The sequence below is a fragment of the Macaca mulatta genome, chromosome 8, assembly GCF_049350105.2.
Source record: "Macaca mulatta isolate MMU2019108-1 chromosome 8, T2T-MMU8v2.0, whole genome shotgun sequence".
Classification (NCBI taxonomy): Eukaryota; Metazoa; Chordata; class Mammalia; order Primates; family Cercopithecidae; genus Macaca; species Macaca mulatta.
Window position 1 is genome coordinate 123427524 of NC_133413.1, and position 20238 is coordinate 123447761.

The window sequence follows — 20238 nt, forward strand, 5'->3', positions numbered from 1 at the left end:
CAAATCATTACTAAGCATGTTTAATCTGAAACAAGAAAGTGACCATATGAACATAAATGGAGAAATTATAATCCACAGAGTAAACATGAGAAATTTGATTTCTAGAGTTTGGTGGTAGCTCAGGAACTGGTACTATAAAACAGAGTTCTATTTTCCTTTATTGTATCCAGTAGTCAAATATTGGTCAAGTTAAAACTGCCATTTTAATAAGATCACTTGTATAGCAAAAGATATTACAATTATTAAAAGATGTGTGGCATTATCATCTACCTTATTATGACTTGAATATGAATCACCATTGAAGTAGCAATTTCTCAAATAATAGCTTTTAAATTATCTAGCATTTAAAACAAAAATTGAGGTGGATTTTATTGCATTCTGGTATGAATTTATCATACCAGGCATATAACTCAAAGTGTTGAGGGCCAAAATGTAGAGGGGAAATAAGTAGGTATATCTAAGTGTGTTACTTTTGTTCTATCTTGCAAGGTAGGATTTACAATTAAGGAAATGCTTTGTACTTTTGGTGAAGCCAAGAAAACTGTGAAGTTTTAAAACCATTTACATAGTGTTCTTTTAGCAGAAGTCCACAATGTTGTCTACTTTCCCTTCTTCATAGTCTTCTTCCCTTGTCTGCATGAAATTATTTCTTAAGATTTCCTTCCTTCTCTTACCTCTTCAAATTACTCCCTCAGTTTTCTTTGCTGTATCATCCTTCTTAGTCCATGCCTTATATGTTGTTAAGTCTCAGATTCAGTCCTAGTCCTCCTTTGTCTTCTCATTTTATCCTCTCTCTATCTACTTAATTATATTGTTGCCTATTGGTTCACTTACCATCAATATTAACTAAATATCAGTGTTGTGATTCTACTCTATTGAATCATATAAGAGATATAGTTGTCTAGTAGATGGCTTTAATTGCACATCTCAAAGAATCTTCCAGCTAAAATAATTCAAAACAAATCTCGGTATTTACAGGGTTCTCATTCCAAACTTAACCTTTCCTCAACAATTCCCAACTCAGTGAATATTACTACTGCCTTCACCATTTGTTCAGGTCAGAAAACCAGGTTTTATTTTAATACTGCCTTCTTTATCACCCCCAGTCCATTACAAAGTCCTTTTGATTATACATCATCAATATCTCTCAATTCAGTCTATTTCCTTACCTCATTAATATGACTCTAATTCAAGCTACCATGATCTTTTCTTGTAATACTGCAATCATCTCTTAAGTGATCTTCCTGCAGCGAATCGAGCCCCTCTTCAAATCAATCTCTTCATTTCAATAGGAATAATCGTTTGGATATTCAAACCTCTTCATGTAATTGTTTTGGATAAATCCATGGTTCTTAGCAAATCTTCACATGGTTTAAAAGATCCTCTCTAGTCTAGTGTTTACCTATCTCTTTCCTTTATCAATGTCATCTTATTCTTTCTTTCACTTAGTTACTGAATCATAATCTAATCAATGATATAATTAGATACAAATTTTTAAAATAGCATAAAGAAACATTTTACTTAAAAAATATTATGTCTTAAAAGCATGTTCTGAATACTTTGCAGGTTCCATTAGACCATGCCTTGAGTCGCTAAAGAAATAAACCATATTCCCCCAGATCATGGTGTTTAATTTTTGCTTTCAGATAACAAGGTATATAACAGCTCTACTTAAACAAAGGAAAATTACTTCCAAGATTATTCAATTAATTTGAGAGAAACCATCAAGTATGGACTCGCATGCTAAAAAGCACAACTGTAGGTTACAAAAGGAATAACTTTTATTTGTTTATACGTGTTTTGAATTTCCATCTATTTTTATGTAAATAGCCCAATCTTCAAAAATATCCTTCAGCTCTGACAACCTCTTCACATAACTTTCCTATAAGATCTTTTAAATACCCAAACCTGTAAAAGTCCACATTCAGTTGTTCTTTGTTCCCTAGTTTGCTTCAACAACATCAATGCAAGGATAATAGAAGCTATTTACTTACCATATTGTAGGGGGCTCAGAACCTTCTATTTCTAAGTAATCATATTTCTCTTCCATTTGAAAGTCAGTAAATATGAGTGAAATTGTGTCCCCAGGCTCTGCTACAATGGTCCAAGTGCAATCAGCATTGTTATGGTACTCATTAGGAAAACTAGGGCTGGATATGACGCCACTGGATCCTCTCATTGTTCCTCCACAAGCATCTTCAGCTGTTAAAAATGACAAAATGTTCAGTTTTAAGTTATTAAGATAAATGCAATTGTTCAGTTGTAAGTTATTAAGAGAAAAGCAAGTCAATATTTTTGGATAAAAATAACAGTTCAAATGTGATACCAAGTGCATAATATACTAATAAAGATTAAATAAAATGAGAAGTTTATGAAAAAATGTATAAGCACATATACAAGTATAAACTAGACCTTAACAATTTTATAACAATTGGTTGAAATAGCAATGAAAGTAAGCAAAAAATTTACACTCCAAAATTAGACATTAGGAAAATAGAATCAATATATATTTTTTTCATGTTTAAGCGATAAAGTGAGTTAAACAAAGGAAACATGTATCTTAAAGTCTGTGATGGGAAATCTTTGATCACTTTCTTTGTTGATGGAAAAAACTTTTGATTTTTTAATGCAGGTATGTACAACACAAAGACATAATTTAAGAGACAATATAATATAGTTCATGTCAATGGTATGTTTCAGAATTTATTGAAAAATGTTTGTAGAAAAACAACTCAAATAAAAGTACATCACATATCCAGGATACTTTGTTTACAAAGAAATAATAGGGTAACTAATATATCTTTAGAAACATATTCCTATGAAATCAAACAGTATATCTTTTACTAAGTAGTCATATAATGTATATAGATAAAACACATAAATAACTTTTTTACTAACGTTACTTTGGGATCTATGATTCTGATTTTCCAAATTGGGGCCATAGATTCTCCACTAGTCTACTTGTGGCTGACGATAGGTGCTAGCAGTGTGGTTATATGAGTAGCTGTGTTTGGTATGCAAACATAAGAAAAAACTCCTGTTTCATAAAGGAATTGAAGTTGGGGCATTCGCCTTATTATAGCATTGTTTAGGCCAATCATGCTAATAAGTTACAAGTTCACTTGTGCAATAAATTGTCTTATTACTTATGTTATTGCCTTGGTCGACTCAGGGAATTCCTTCAATTCAAGTTTTTGAGGAAAACTCTGGCTCCATAATGACCAATTATTATTTGATGTGACCGATAGCTCCAGATCCTAAATCAACAGAGCCGGACAATACCTTTCTATTCAATTCCATGATGGGTAGAAAGTAAAAAAAAAAAATGCTTTGTTATTAGAGACAATTTTATTACTATATTATATGCATCAAATGGTATTTGTTTTTTTCTTTCTTGCTCTTTATCCATTTAGCTCCATAATCTATAAATCAAAAATGTAAGTATATTCCTCTTAAAAGATATTTAACATTTATCACACACTATATATATATTTGTGTGTGTGTTCTTTCTCTTGTAAGTTTGTTAGATAATTAAAATTAACTAGTTTTCTTGTCTAGACCATGTGGCATACTACTACAAATATTTTCACCAATGCCTTCAAGACCTAAACCTTCTAGTAAGCCTGTACTGCTGTCTCTACCCCCAACTAAATATCACTTATATTATTTCCCTTCTCAAGTACCAACACCAGCGTTGAATACTACTTTGACAAAAAATTATTTCACTAGCATATATTCACAGTTCAACTGGCCCACAATCTATTTAAACAAGTTCAATAAGCTACTTATTTTCCTTCCTCTGGATAAAATCTGAAGGAGACACATAACATTCTAGATCACACTCAGATTAAAGAAAAAAAAATCCTACAGTTTAGAGATTATAGTTTAAGTGTTCTCATCTCAAAACTGAAAAGTATATGAAGTAAATAAAATGTTAATTAGCTCACTGTAGCCATTCCACAATGAATACATATTTCAAAACATCATTTACACATGATAAATATACATAATTTTTGTCTGTTTAAAAATAAATGATTTAACTTAAAAAAATCACAGTACATCAATTAATACATCCAGTCCTGGGTAATCAAAAATAAATTAACTTCATTTTGATTAAGCTTCTTTGCTCCCCATACCTTGGACTTGTGGCAGATGGAGCAGAGGTGGGGCTGAGGTGAGATGGAGAAGTCAAGTCTTCTTCCTTGTTTTCCCTGCCAGTATTTCTGTTCATCCTCCCCTTCTCACTGAGATCTCTATGGGCCTCCTGGGGTTATAAGTAGGAAGGATCAGAGGATATGAATCCTCTTATTTTCCTAACACTAATTTGGCATTGGTTTCTAGGAGCTTTGTCAGACAATTAAAGAAAGATGATTCTTTCACTCATACACCACTTCATGGGATCCACAGAGGTGTCACCTTCAGTTCCATTACTGTGGGTGATTGTGTTTCTCCAGCTGGCTGCTTACATTTCTCTCTTATGCTATAGGTATAGAACAGTTCAGTTCGATCTTCTTTCCATATGTCTCCTCACCTTTTCAGATTGGCCTCTTGGGCAGGATGTAAGACCATGCCACAACAGAACTCCCGCACAAAAATCCTGCATTTAGTCAAATGAAAACACACCCATTTATTCATCCTCTGTGGAAATGCAGTTTCTTTCAAAATGCAGTCCCTTGGGTTGCAATAGATATTTAAATACTTTAGCCATCATTTTAATGATAATAATATATTATATTCCATAAGCTTCAAGGCATAGAAATCAATTTCTCTATATGATCTCTTTGAATTTCCTCAACTTAGACTCACAATGCAGACAAATAACTCTACACTCCTGACACATGGAAGAGAGAACAACCCAGAAAACAGCTCACTTCAAGGAAATCTTTATTTCACAGCAAAACAATTTCAACTCAAGTGTATGACTAATTTTCACTTGAAAACAAGGATAGGAACTCAGTTCCTCCATCATTCAAGCCAATGTTCATGTAGATTATTGTACCAAGTTCTATGCTCAGCATTTCTGTTTAATATGTTTATTATGACAGAGACTATCATAGAATCAGTAGCTGACAAAGTGGTGAAAAAAGTAAACTTTGCTTCAGTAAATGTTAGATTTTAAAAATTTTTGGTTTGGTGTCCCTACTTAAATGCTGAATTCAAGGCAATATTTTTTAAAAAACCATATTTTCTGTAATTATGAATTCATAGCAGGACATACTACCTAAGTCAATTTAAAAAGAACTTATAGCAGAGTTGGGACAAGTAAAAGGCAGCATTAAAACAAACCATGAAACTCTTGAATCCAATGTTGTGCTCTTTCTGCTAAATACCATGGCTTGGTCTCTGTTCAAAATGAGTTGGTACATATCCTGTAAATGACAGGATACAGGCTTCTATTCTTTCATCATTACTCTGTCATGGCCTGCAGGCTTGCTTGTTTAATAAATGATGTCTACAGCATTTTCTATCCAACAATTCACAGAAAGTGGGGGGTTCACTTCTGTGGTTGTTCCATAGAACCATCTCCTTAAGAGGCTCAAGATGCACATAGGATCATATTGGCCATTTGTATAAACTTCTTGTGAAACAAAATTTATTCATTTTGTTATCTGTCCAAAAAGTATTCATTGAGATCTGCCAAGTGCCAGGAGGAAATCATGTAATCTCTCCAACTGTAATGACTATAAAACGTTTTCATGATCCCTGCTCTCATGGAGTGTTCTATTAGAGAGTCAGGCTCTAAACAAATGGCAAAATAAATACAAAAGATTACATTTCCAGCAGGTCCTATGAAGAAGGAACATTTAGTACTAATGCTGTATGCTTGGGGCCTTGAACTAGTTGACGAATTAAGGAACAAGAATTTCCTGAGGAAGTGATGCTGGACTGGAAACTCAAAGCAAAATAGTAAGCAATAACGAGATGAAAAGCAGAGGGAAGAGTGTTCCTGCAGCTTCACTGACACTTTTACCAAGGTAATGGGCCTGTGTGCTACAGCAAAAAGGGTGAGGGGCTATTTGGTACCAAATGCAATTGGAAGGGCAACTAAGGGTTAGACCTTGCAGGACATTTCTGACAAGGCTATGGAATTTATTCATAGTAATGGAACGTTAAAGTTTCTTTAGTGGGGATATGGCACAATTGGATTTAGGTTTTGAAAATATCATTTAGTTGCTCTATGGAAGGATAACAGAGGGAGGCCATAGTTAATGAAGATTAGGAGGCAGAATCAAGAGTCCATGCAAATTCTTGCATGCTTCATTGCTGCCTAAAGATAAAACATCTCGTTTTGACTATATTATATTTTTATCTCATTATCTTCAAAAGATTAGTTTGGTTTTTCTAGATATGTCAGAAGAAATACCATGGTGACAAAATAAATTAGAACATCCATTTTAGGCCAAGGCTTAAGAATAATATATTTTCACCTAAATAGTAAAACTAAAAAATAGTCTAAATACCTTAGACTCCCTTTGAGGTTAACTAGAAGTTGTGATGGCTTCCAAATGTGGTTGCTTAACATACAGATAATACAGTGAGTAATAAAAACAATGGTGGATTCTCTACTCTTGTTCTAGGAAAAGTATAAAGGTTGTAAGACATAAAGTCATTTAATTTTTTATATATGTATATGTATACACATTTACATAGCTCAGATGTTAGCAAATTGCATGTTAAGAAGCTTGCAAAGTCAATCCGTTGTAAAACGTGAAGAAAACCACAAATTCAGCTAATGGTTTCAATAAAGATAATGTGGAATTTTAAGAATGAGGACTAAAATTGTTAACCCTTTTGGACTTTGGATTTATTCCAACTTTCTGGAGCAATATTATCAATTCTCTCATAAGTTCTTAGTGCATTTAAATTTATTAATTAAAAACTACGGCTGTTAAAAATGTTAGTAAATATCATTTTAATTGTTTAAAATATTATAAATCTATCATAAAATAACACCATTTATTATACTTTAAAATAACTGAATTTATGTAAAATTCATAAATAATGCTTTTTTATCTCTTACCTATAGAGCAGGGAAAAACGTAACAAAATAAAATAAAGATTAGCTGTATTATAGTGAAAAGGTTTTTACAAATAGTTCACTATGATTTCAAAAATGTACTTTTTCCTAAAATTAAATTTTTATTTACTTTTAATCTCTGTGACAGTTGTTTAGATATTGTAAATATATGATCTTGTTTTGGCTTTGGGTATGAGACCACAACATTTCATGGAACATAATATAAATTGGAACTTCTCCAAACGTGGCTGTTAATAAAAAAATAAACACAGTTTCAAAAAACACCTAAATGGTTTTCTATAACACATCTTTTCTGATACTGATCTTATATTATGCTCTGCCTTGCTATTAGTTTCCTCTGAAATAGCTTAGGGTTGGGTGTGGGGTACAGTATATAGGCTTGTTTATCACCAAAGAGAAATGAAGTGTAAATTGTAGGAGAGCAGTACACTTGGTCAATTCCAGATGCTAAGCATTCAATTCAATTTCAAATTTTATCATGGGACATTTTTTCTACAAATCTCCTTTGCTAAATCTAAAATTTCCATCAGCACTCAAGTGAAACTGACATCTATGTGAGGCTTTTTATTTTGTCCCAAGACAGCCATCACTGTTGTGTGCCTAATTAGACAAACTATTTAAATATTACACTGTCATTAATTAGCCATCATATTACATATATGGAGCAGTAGTTAATTTTGTGTAACTGCTTCTACTTACATTTAATAATTCAACTTTTTGCATTGTTGTGTTTAAGGAGAAACCCTTTTCTCATGGAGAAGAAAATTGAGCAACTGGGTAAATAACAGTTCTTTCAGATTGATAATTTTGTTTTATGTTTGTCATGGTACAACACATAATACCTTTCCAGCTTATGAAGAAAACAAAAGTGTATTTTCAATGATTCTAAAGGAAATTAAAGATTCTCATATTTTTATTTTTCAGTTAAGCTCCCTCAGTTCGTTTCATATTAAAGCAAATGAAATTAAAAAGAAAAACATGTATAACAGATCAAAGAAAAATACTCAACATTCACTGAGATAAACACCTCTGAAAAGTAAAAAGAACAAAGTATAATGGCATTTTAGCTTTGAAAGTTCATTTTTGAATGCACAAATATGCTTTTTACAAATATCCTACATTAATTTCCATTTACCTTCCAAAGAGACATGTTGAGAAAATGAGAGACAGCTAATGCACTGAAGAAAGTAATTAATAAGTATGTGTTTTTAAACATCCAGGTTAAAATACTTCTCAGAATCTCTAAATAAGACAAAAATATAAGCATTCATTCAATAAAACTTAAATTATTTAAAGATTTGGAGAATAAAATATTTAAATTAAATCAAGTAATAACCATGAAAGAGCAACAGGGAACAAATTTACATTATTGACTTAAAAATTAAAACTGAGAAAAATATATATATATAATAACTGTTTTAAAACATTAAGCCAGGTCCATGAAGAACTGTGATCTAAGAGAGGAAAAAAACTAAGAAGGAGAGCCCTATAATCATTTGACTTTCTCTAATGAGACACATTCTAGACCATAGAATAAGGAGTGGGATTACAAGTAGAGCATGATGGTCCTTTCAGCTCAGGAGATAGAATTCAGGAAACATGAGGGAAATGTTAGTCATAGGGCAAAGTTCTAGAAAGGAGGAAGCTCTGCAGAAGAAAAGGACTCGAAAGATTTACATTGGGTTCTCTTCATTAGTGTTTGCTAAATACTAATAAATGCATGCAATTGGATGAAATTTCATGAAGTCACATAAAGAGGAATGTGTCAGATGAATGGTTCCAACGAAGCACACAGGGGTGAGATTTGTTCAGGTACCACTAGCTAGAATATAGAGTCCACTTTAACTGAATGGAGTATTCAGTAGAAATCTCAAAAGGGGTGCACTTCAGTAGAGACGGTAAATTACGCCTATAGGTAAGGCCACTTAAAAATGCAATACTTAAAGCTTAAAAACAAATCTCAAAAGACACAAAGTGAACCAAAAGTAACTTTAATACATACTAGAAGAAAGCTCAAGATTACTTAAAGATAACTAAATCCAGACACTAAGTATCTTTAAATTCACCACGTTCAACATACAGTTAAAAGAAAGTACTAGCTATGTCAATAAACATAAAGATACAACCCATAACCAAGAGAAAAATCATTAGAAACAGACCAAAAAATATGGAGATGATGGAATTAGAAAATAAGGACTTTATAACATATATAACTATATTCAACTACTTAAAACAAGGGTTAGCACACTACACCCCAGACTAAATCTGGCTTATAGGCTTTTTTTCGTATTGCCTGTGATCTAGTAATGATTTTTACATTTTTAAAGGATTGTAAAAACCAACAAACCCAAATCAAAGATGAATACATGTTAGAGACTATGTAACCACAGCAAAGCCTAAAATATTTACTATATAGCCCTTTTCAGAAAAACTGAACTCAATGAACACTGTGAGGAAAGAAAGGGAAGATATAAAAAGATGAGCACATGAAACTTTAAGAGATGCAAAATATATTACTAGAAATTAAAAAAAAATACTCAGTGGGCCTCATAGAAGAGTAGACAGTACGAAAGCAAAGATAGTGGACTTAAAGACATGGCAATAGCAACTATTCAGAATGCAGCTATGAGAAAAGCAAGATGTCTTTTTAAAGAACAGATATTCCCTGTAGGAAAATGCCAAACAGTTTAATATGTGTTATTGAAGTTCCAAAAAGGTTGTGGAGCAGGGGCAAGCATGGAAAACTATGGAAAGATTAATGGTCAAAGGATTTACAACTTTGATGAAAATATAAAATCCATAGTTACAAAAGGCATAGAGCTGTTTGCATCTTGATGTGATAGAGACGACTAGCTGAGATCTGAAATTCATGTTCCAATTCCACTTATGAGGTGTTGCTGGGAGGCTGCTGCCAGCCAGGACAAATATTTTAGTGCTTTTCACAACTAAGTGAGGCCATGTAGCTGCATTCTGATTAATAAGTTGTCAGTGAATTGAGATAGAATTGCAATCTTTGCCATACACATTCTTTATTCTCTATCTGGATGGAGGCTGTGTTCTTGGGCAGCTTCAATGACTATATGTTGATGATCACAGGGTCTCTTTTCCACTTGCGTATTTAAAATGTCTGCCTCCCTCTCGTTGTAAACTTCATAAAGGCAGGGCTTATGTCCCTTTTTGCTTATATTATATCTGTTACTTAAAACTACTACACCTACATGTATAGTAGAGACTCCAAGTGAATTTATTGAATTAAACATGAAATGAACAAATAAATGAATATAATTATTTAAATTGATCATCATTTTGGATTCTGATCTTTGAGAATCCACAGAATAGAATAAACAGAATTTCACAAAATACATCGCTGTTCAAAAACATAGGAATAGTATGATAAATGGAGCAAAAAGTCAAAACAAAGTAAAACAATGGGGTGAGTTGCTAAATACATTTTAAGAACAAGATATGAGGCCAGGCGTAGGGGCTCACGCCTGCAATCCCAGCACTTTGGGAGCCCAAGGTGGGTGGATCACGAGATCAAGAGATCGAGACCATCCTGGCCAACAGGGTGAAACCCTGTCTCTACTAATAACATAAAAATTAGCTGGGCATGGTGGCGGGTGCCTATAGTCTCAGCTACTCAGGAGGCTGATGCAGGAGAATCACTTGAACTCGGGAGGTGGAGGTTGCAAAGAACTGAGATTGCGCCACTGCATTCCAGCCTGGCAAAAGGGTGACATGCCATCTCAAAAAAAAAAAAAAAAAAAAAGAATAAAGAAAAAAGAAAAAGAACAAGTTATATAAGTTACAGGTCAAAATAACATAATTGGAAAATTTCTACTTCTCTTCAGCAAGTGGAAATTCTTAGTTAAGTAATTTCTATTCTCCATCCTTAATTTCAAGAAAGGGCATCATCACTATTTGCAAATTCTAGAACTGTGTATATAGGACATTCTTTAAAGTCACTGATAAAATAAACTTACTGAGTGAACTTAGCAGTACAACTAAATACAAGGAAATATACAATAATATATCAGAGACATACAATTAGACTGACATTTTTAAAGTACCATTTTTAATGTAATAAAATTTCAAATACTTAGGAATGAAGGTACTAAGACATGAAAAAGCTGGGTAAAGCTCCACTCAAAATATTTTAAAGCATTTTTGAGAGAAAATACAAAAGACCTATGTAAACAAATGAGTATGTTGTCTCCCAAATTAACCTATGACTTCAGAATAGTCACAATCAAAATACTGGCAAATGTGCATGTGTAAATTGACAAGCTGATTTTTTAATTTCCTGGAAATGCAAAGACCTAAGTCTAACTCAAACAATCATAAAGAAGAATATACAGCTGAAAAACAACCAGATTCCAGATTTCAGACTTATTATAAAGCTGCCATAATCAAAATAATGGAGAATTAAAAACAAGTATAGAAGAGTTAACCAATGGAACGTAATGAAGAGTTCAGATAAAGACTCACACATATTCATGACAACAGCAACACTTGATTTATGACAAGAACACCACTGTAGAACAGTAAGGATAAAACATCTTTTCCAACATTGGCCCTGAAAAATTCATGTCTTTCTCTCATTCAAAATACATTCATACCATCCCAATAGCTCTAAAAGTTTTAACTAATTCTAGTATCAACTCGGAAGTCCAAAGTCGAGAGTCCTATTTTGATATCATGTAAATCGGCAATGGATAAGACTCAAGGTACCACTGTGCAGAAGCAAATTACTCTAACTGTGAACCTCTGAAATAAAAAATGTTCTGTGCTTCTTAAATACAATGGTCAGACAGACATAAGATAGACATTCCCATTCCAATAGGGAGAAATAGGACAGAAGAAAAGGGTAACAAGTAAGACTGAAATTTAACAAGGTAAACAATATTATGTCTTGTAGCTCAAGAATAATATTCTTTGGTTCAGTGTGTAACCTCCAGGGATTGAGATTGGGTTCCCAAAGCTTCAAGCAGCTTTGCTCCCATGACAGTTCTATGTTGTGGCCCCATCTTCAAATCGGCTCTGTGCCTAGAGCTCTCCAGAGCTGAAATCACATACCCAACAGTCTACTGGTCTGGATTCTCTGGGGTGGTCCTGCTCCCATGGCTCCACTGGACACTGACCTAGTGAAAACTCTTCATGGTGGCCTCACTTCCAGGGCAGTTTTCTTTCTGAGTTCCACAGCTTTCTTTACAGGGCACCCTTTTCAATCTAGATGAAGGCAGCCATGACCCCACAACTTTGCTGGACATAGCCCATGTCGTTCCAGGACCCACCAAAGTTACTCCAGGAGTGGCTGGGAAGCATGGAAACAGAGTGCAGGCAGCAAGAGCTGAGGTTCCATAAGCATCCCCAGTCCCTTATTTGAAATTGCTCTCTTCCTCAGGCTCTTGTAGCCTGGACCTGTGATGGGAATGGCAGCCCCATGATCTCCAAATTCCCTTTGGCATCATTCTTCCACTTTCTTAATGAATAGTACCAGGCTGATCCATATTAATCTCTTTATCAAAGGGTCACCTAATCTCACCCTTCCTGTTCTCTCCTGTACACATCCTCATTTTTTATAATATGGACTGTCATACAGTTTTCCAAATCCTTAAGTTCCACTTGCCTTGATTAAAAAATTCCATCTTCATATCATTTCTTTCTTCTCCTATTTTATTATAAGCTTGAAGAGAAGCAAAGTCATGCTTTGAACACCTTCAACACTTTGCTTAGAAATTTCTTCATGCAAATATCCTACGTCATTAACCAGAAGTTCTAGGACACTAGGACATGAATACAATGCAGCCAAGGTCTTTGCCACTTTGTAACAAGGATCACCTTTTCTCTAGTTTCTAATAACATGTTCCTAATGTCCATCTGAGACCTCATCAGAATCACATTTACCATCCATATTTCTACATTTTTTAATGACTAAGTTTTTACCTAAGAAGATTGAGGCTTTCTCTACAGCTCTCCTCTTCTCTTTCTGTACCCTCACCAAGATTGTCCTTAATGAATGGACATTCACAATAATGCAGGCTTTTTCAGCATGTACCTCATAACTATTCCAGCCTCTATTTGTTACCTAGTTCCGAAGATGCTTCCACATGTTTAGGTATTGTTACAATAGCATCCTTACTTCTTGGTACCAGTTTTCTGTCTTAGTCTATTTAAGCTATTATTTGTCACAAATCTGGAGCCTGGGAAATCCAAGATCAAAGCACTGGCAGATTCAATAGCTGGTGAGGAACCACTTTATGGTTCATAGATGGTGCCTTCTTGCTGTGTACTTATGTGGTAGAAGGGTTCAATGAGCTCCATGAGCCTATTTTATAAAAGCACTATTCCCATTCATGACAGCTCTGCCCTCAAGACCCAATCACCTCCCAAAAGGCCCAACCTCCTAATATCATCAGTATGGGGAGAGGATTTCAATGTATGAATTTTGGGGGGACATAAATTTAGACCACAGCATGGGACAAGAGAAAAAGACAGGATTGAAGTCATGATCTTTGTCATTCCCAGGTCAGAAGAAGTTTTCAAAGGATTTTTAAATTAAATACTGTTTTATTCAACAAACCATGATTATATATATTTATGGGGTATAGTGTGATATTTTAAAGTATGTTTACCATGTGGGATAATTAAATCAAACCAATTAACCTATCCATCACCTCTATTATTTATCATTTTTCGAAATGAGACATTTGAAATTTACTCTGACTTATTTTGAAATATACATTGCTGTTGCTCATAGATTCCCTCCTGTGCAATAGATCTTACAACTTATTCTAGTTTATCTGAAACTTTGTACCTTTCAGTCAGTGACTATTCACTTTCTCCCTTCGCCCCCCCAATCCACCAATCTTATTCACCTTTCCTCAGTTTTGCTTGTATTCATTTACTGTGTGTATGTAGTTCTATACAAGTTTATCACATGTGTAGGTTTGAGCATCTACCATTGCAGTCAATATACAGAACAGGCCCATCAATACAAGAATTTCTAGTGATGCTCTTTTTATTTATGTATTTATGTATTTATTTTTTGAGAGGGAGTCTCGCTCTGTCACTCAGGCTGGAGTACAGTGGTACAATCTCAGCTCACTGCAACCTCTGCTTCCTGAGTTCAAGTGATTCTCCTGCTTCAGCTTCCTAAGTAGCTGAGTTTACAGGTGCCTGCCACCATGCCTGGCTAATTTTTTGTATTTTAGTAGAGACAGGGTTTCACCATGTTTGTCAGGCTGGTCTTGAACTCCTGACCTCAAACGATCTGCCTCCCTCAGCCTCCCAAAGTGCTGGGATTACAGGCAGGAACCACCATGCCCGGCTGTGTTGCTCTTTTTAAACTATTCTCACCGCCCTTCTTCTTCTACCTACTTCCTAATCCCTGGCAATCATTTACTTATCTGCCTTTCATTTTCAAGATTTTTCATTTCAAAATGTTTTATAAAATGAAATGATACAGTATATAATCTTTTGGGTTTACATTTTTTGCTCAGCTGGAGATCTCTCCAAGTTATTGCATATTTCAACAGTTTATACAATTTTTTGCTGAGTAATATTCCATGGTATGTACGTGATTACCGTTTTTGAGAAAACATCTTTTAAAATGAGGTTGGATACCAAGAATTGACTATGAATTACCCTAGGATAAGAGCTTGTGAGTTCAATGACTTTGGTCTGCAACCAGACCTCTCAGAATGCAATGATATACACAACTCACCCAATAAAACATATATATATACACACATGTACACACACACGTATGTACATACACACACATATGTACATACACACACGCACACACACACACTTGTGTGTGTGTGACCTCGGCAAGAGTTGCTCTTTATGTTGTGTTGCAACTCCAGTTGCAATTGTCCTGAGTTTCTAGAAAGCCCAGTTCTTGGACTAAGAAGTAGTCATGAGACTGAAGTCATTGCAGAAAACTGAAGCTTCCCAAGCTGTCTTATTTCAATGCCTGGATAACAGTAAAAGTAGACTTCTCATGTCTAAATGTCAAATAGTGCTAATCACAGTTCTGACTTCATTGAAGATTGAACTTTGTTCCAAGAGTGTTTAAGTGACTTGCCTAAGGTAAACCAGCTGGGATTTTTTGTTTTGTTTTGTTTCTGAGCCAATGCTAAAAACAGTCCTCTGACTACCTCAATAAATGGCTTAGTTTTATAATTTGTTTTGCAAGTGGAGTACTGGCCTTTTAATATGATCAAAACTGCATAACTAACTTCTGTGCACAGTGCAATCCCATAATAGGGGAGCCCCCCCAAAAGAACACAAAAAGGCCTATTTATCCCTGCATTGTCACAGCTGACTGTGCCACCTTTGAAATTTAACTTTGCCTTATTTTTTGGCTTTCTTGATATCTCCTCCCAGGAGTTCCCACTGCACTGTGTGCTCCTTGGAGCCAGAGATGCTGGCCACAGTGTACTAAATGGAGAAACCTCAGACTTTGAAGTCTGGAAGTTTCCTAGACTAAGAATTATGAATATTTTGTTTTAGTTTTATTTATAGATACAGGGATGTATACTATGTATATAGTTTTTTATCAAAATCCAATCATCTGTAGTCATATTAGGAGCAGTAATTTAAACTGCTGACCTCAGTGCAATTGCTGAAATTTGTAAATAAAATTAAATACAGCAATGAACATAGTAATGTTGCATCTCTTTCCTCTAAGGAAATGAATAAAGCTCTAATCCACATTTAATGATTACATCTGGGGTAGGCACAGGAGAAAAAAGATAGAAAATAGCTACATGCCATGTACCATATTAAGCAACAAATAATGTTTTTAAGGGCTAGGTTTAGATGTGATTTAAGTCATATTTTCCTACTTCCTGTAGGACAGCCTTTAGCTTCAGGGCACCATCTTAACTGTGTTGCTGGTAGGGACATGCAGTCTTGCCGAGGAAATAGAGAAATAAACACATACTGTTGTTTCTGTCTCATAATATTTGAAATCAGTCATGAAGGTAAAAGTTCTCTATGTTTCAATAAATTCTCCTGCTTTACTTGTCTTAAGCAGCTGCTTCAAACTGCTAGAGTTTCTGAGAGTATTCTCTACAAATGAGAATCAATAACCACTCAAACTAAAATTCATGAAATCAATTCTTTGAAATGAATACAAGTTTTGGAAAAGATAATTGCTACCCAAACTAGTTAAGATGCTTTTTGAATATTAAATATTCTCCACAAGTAGTTGAGTGGTTAAGAGGATTGAGTCGACTGACATAAACTGCAGAATCGTCATATACATGGAGGACAGTTGAAATCAATAAAGTAGATTTCACCTTCTACTAAATAGTATATAGTATGAACAGTGGAAACCTAGGAAACCATAATATTAAATTAATTGGTAGAGAAACAGGAGGGAATGAGGTAGATAGAGAAGTGGCTAGACAGGTACAAGAATAATCAATAAATTATTTCACAAGAAAGACAAAAAATGTTCTCTAAAGAATGAGTTAATAACAATGTCAAATGTCATGGAGAGACTCTACTTTAAAAATGTGAACAATTATGTATCTATTAGGAAGCCACTGCTGAACTTAGGAAAAGGGTTTCAACAGAATGTGTGAAAAGAAGCAAGACTGCAGTCAACTGAGAAATAAATTGCAGTAAAATGAATAGAAATGTTAAACAAAGACAAATTTTCTGAGGAATTTGAAAAGGGAAGAGGGAAAATTTACTGTTAGGAGAAGATAATAGAATAAAGCAATAAAAATTTAGTTTGTCTTGTTATTGAGAATAGGATGTGTTGGCTTCATTTGTGTTTGGATTTTGGAAAGATATTGGAGAGATGTCTATCAGCTGAAGGGATCCCAGGTGGAGAAAGACCTTGACCTAGGTGAAAAATGGGGAATACCACAGTGAGTAGATTAGCTATTATGCCTGGGTTAGTACAGTCATTTTTTATTTTGATCATGCATTAGCATCACCTGGAGGACTTTTAAAAAGCATCCTACTGTAGACCTCATTATTAACCAATAATGTTTTTACAAAGAGTAGAAATTGGAGGGTTGGAGATGAATTATAGGTATCTTTAAATGTTCTCTAAGTGTTTCTGATGGCAGCCTAGCTTGAAACAGAGGTAGACAGAGCATTGGAAATTTTGAGAAAAATCATACTCTAATCATCCTCACTTTCATAAATGAAGTAACATTAAAGTTTGCTTTCTGAGGGTAAAAAGCATGAAGTGGATTGGGAAATCAAGGAGAGCAGTGACGTTAAAAATGAAAGTAGGCACAAATAAAGACAGAGCTTTCATAAAATATAAAGAGCTGAGATGATGCCTACTTTTGTTACTTAAACCATAGTTCTTGGGCCCTTCCCTGTACCTACTGAATCAGAAACTCTGAGGATGAGGTCCAGCAATGGAAGTTTTAGCAAGATTTAGCATGAATCTCATCCATGCTAACCTTTGAGATCTACTGACCTAGGAAAATTCTGAATGCTTAAATAATCGTCAGATTCTAATCACCATCTCAGGGAATTCAGAAAGGGGAGGACTAGATCTGACCAGTTCCTTGGAGATCTGTGAGACGTCTCACACTATATCAGCTGACTAGGAGAATATGTACTTTTGAGGTGTTCTCCTTTTTATTTCATAATGTTTTAAATTAAATACAATATAGATGCTGAAAAGTCTACAACTTCTAAGTGAATAGCTTGATAAATTTTCACAAATTGAACACAGCTTTGTTGCTAACACCCAAATCAAGAAGAGAACATTAGCCTAATGGTAGAAATCTCCCAAATACTCCCTGTCAGTCCTTACTCTTTCCATCCTGAAGATAATAGATTATACATTATAGCATAATAGATTATTTTGCATGTTTTGAACTTTATAAAATGGAAGTTTAAAGTATGTACTCTTTGGAATCTGGCTTCTTGCAATCAATTATTCTTTGTGGGATTCATCCATATTTTTGCATGTAATTATAGTTTATTAATTTTCACTGTTTGATAGTGGTACGTGTCACTATTTTAACTGTATTATCTTTAGTGAACCTTTGGGTTCTTTACAGATATGGTTATTATGTCTATAATGTATTTTGCAACAGATCTGAGTAAATGTCTAGTAATGTGTATGATTAAAACGTTTGTGTTCCATCAAAATTAATATGTTTACATCTTATCCTCTGAGGCAATGGCTTAGGACAGGGGGCCGTTTGGTAGGTGATTAGGTCCTAAGGACACAGCTCTCATAATGGGATTAGTGCCTAGAAAATATAGGCCCAAAGATGCTTATTCTCCTCCTCCTCTATGTGAGGACACAGCAAGAAGGCATCATCTACGAACCCAAAAGCAATCCTTTACCAGACACTGTATCTGCCCACAGCTTGATCTTTGGACTTCCCCATATCCACAACAGTGAGAATGAAATTTATGTGGCTTATAAAGTACCCTGTTGATGGTATTTCTTATATCAGGATTAATAGACTAAAACAACATTATAATGTATTTCTATAGGGAAGCTGATATGATTGGCTCTGTCCCCATCCAAATCTCATCTTGCATTGTAGTTCCCATAATCACCACATGTCATGAGAGGAACCTGGTAGGAGGTAATTGAATCACAGGGGTGGTTTCCCCCATGCTATTCTCGTGACAGTTAGTTCTCACAAGATCTCATGGTTTTATAAGGGGTTTCTGCCTTCACTCGATTCTTATTCTTCTCCTTTCTTCTGCCATGTGAAGAAGGATATGCTTACTTTTCCTTCAAGCACAATTGTAAGTATCTTGAGGTCTCCTCAGCCCTCCTTAACTGTGAGTAAATTAAACCTCTTTCCTTTATTAATTACTCAGTCTCAGTAAGTCTTTATTAATATCATGAGAACAGACTTAAACAGTTAATTGGTACAGGTAGTGGGGCATTTACTATAAAGATACCTGAAAATGTGAAAGCGACCTTGAAACTGGGTAAAAGGCAGAAGTTGGAACCACGTGGAGGGCTCAGAAGAAGATAGAAAAATGTGGGAAAGTTTGGAACTTGTTGGAGACTTAGAGGCCTGAGAAAACAGGAAGATGTGGGAAAGTTTGAAACTTCCTAGAGAGTTGCAAATGGCTTTGAGAAAAATGCTGATAGTGATATGTACAATGAAGTCCAGGCTGAGGTGGTCTCAGACAGAGATGGGGAACTTGTTGGGAACTGGAATAAAGGTCACTCTTGCTATGCAAAGAGACTGATAATATTTTGCCCCTGCCTTAAAGATCTGTGGAAATTGGAACTTGAGAGAGACGATTTAAGGTATCTGGCAGAAGAAATTTCTAAGTGTCAAAGCATTCAAGAGGAAACAGACCACAAAAATTTGGAAAATTTGCAATCTGACAGTGTGACTGAAAAGAAAAACCCATTTTCTGAAAAGAGATTCAAGCCAGCTGCAGAAATTTGCATAGTTAACAAGGAGCCAAATGTTAATCACCAAAACAATGGCAAAAAATGTCTCCATGGCCTATCTTCACAGCAGCCCCCTCCCGTAACAAGCCTGGAGGGCTAATAGAAAAAAAATGGTTTTGTGGGCTGGGTCCTGGGCCTTGCTATTTTGTGCAAGCTCAAGACTTGGTGCCCTGTGTCCCAGTCATGGCTAAAAGGGGCCAAGGTACAGCTTGGGCCATGGCTTCAGTGGATGTGAGCCTCAAGCCTTGGCAGCTTCCATGTGATATTGAACCTGAGGGTAGACAGAAGTCAAGAATTGAGGTATGAGAACCTCAGCCTAGATTTCAGAGGGTATATGGCAACTCCTGGATATCCAAGCTGAAGTTTGCTGCAGGAGTGGAGACCTCATGAAGAATCTCTGCTAGGGCATTGCGGAAGGGAAATGTTGAGTTTGAATCACCACACAGAGTCCTCACTGGGGTACTACCTAGTGGAGCTGTGAGAAGAGGGCTACTATCCTCCAGACTCCAGAATGGCAGATTCACTGACAGCTTGCACTGTTCACCTGGAAAAGCCAGAGCACACTCAACACCAGCCTGTAAGGGCAGCCAGGAGAGGTGTTGTACTCTACAAAGCCAAGGGTCAGAGCTGCCCAAGGCCATGGGAGCCCACCTCTTGCATCAGCATGACCTAGATATGAGACATGGGATCAAAGGAGATCACCTTGGAGCTTTAAAATTTGACTACCCTGCTGGATTTTGGACTTCCATGGGGTCTATAACCCCTTTCTTTTGGCCAA

General features: G+C 35.3%; 1 protein-coding gene across 1 annotated transcript in view; it reads right to left on the reverse strand.

The window, feature by feature from the left end:
- Positions 1-20238, reverse strand: part of CSMD3 (CUB and Sushi multiple domains 3) — a 1224761-nt gene that overhangs the window by 868847 nt on the left and 335676 nt on the right. The window contains exon 5 of the mRNA XM_015145899.3: positions 1995-2202. Coding sequence (XP_015001385.2) covers positions 1995-2202 — 208 coding nt within the window. The remainder of the gene's footprint in view (positions 1-1994; positions 2203-20238) is intronic.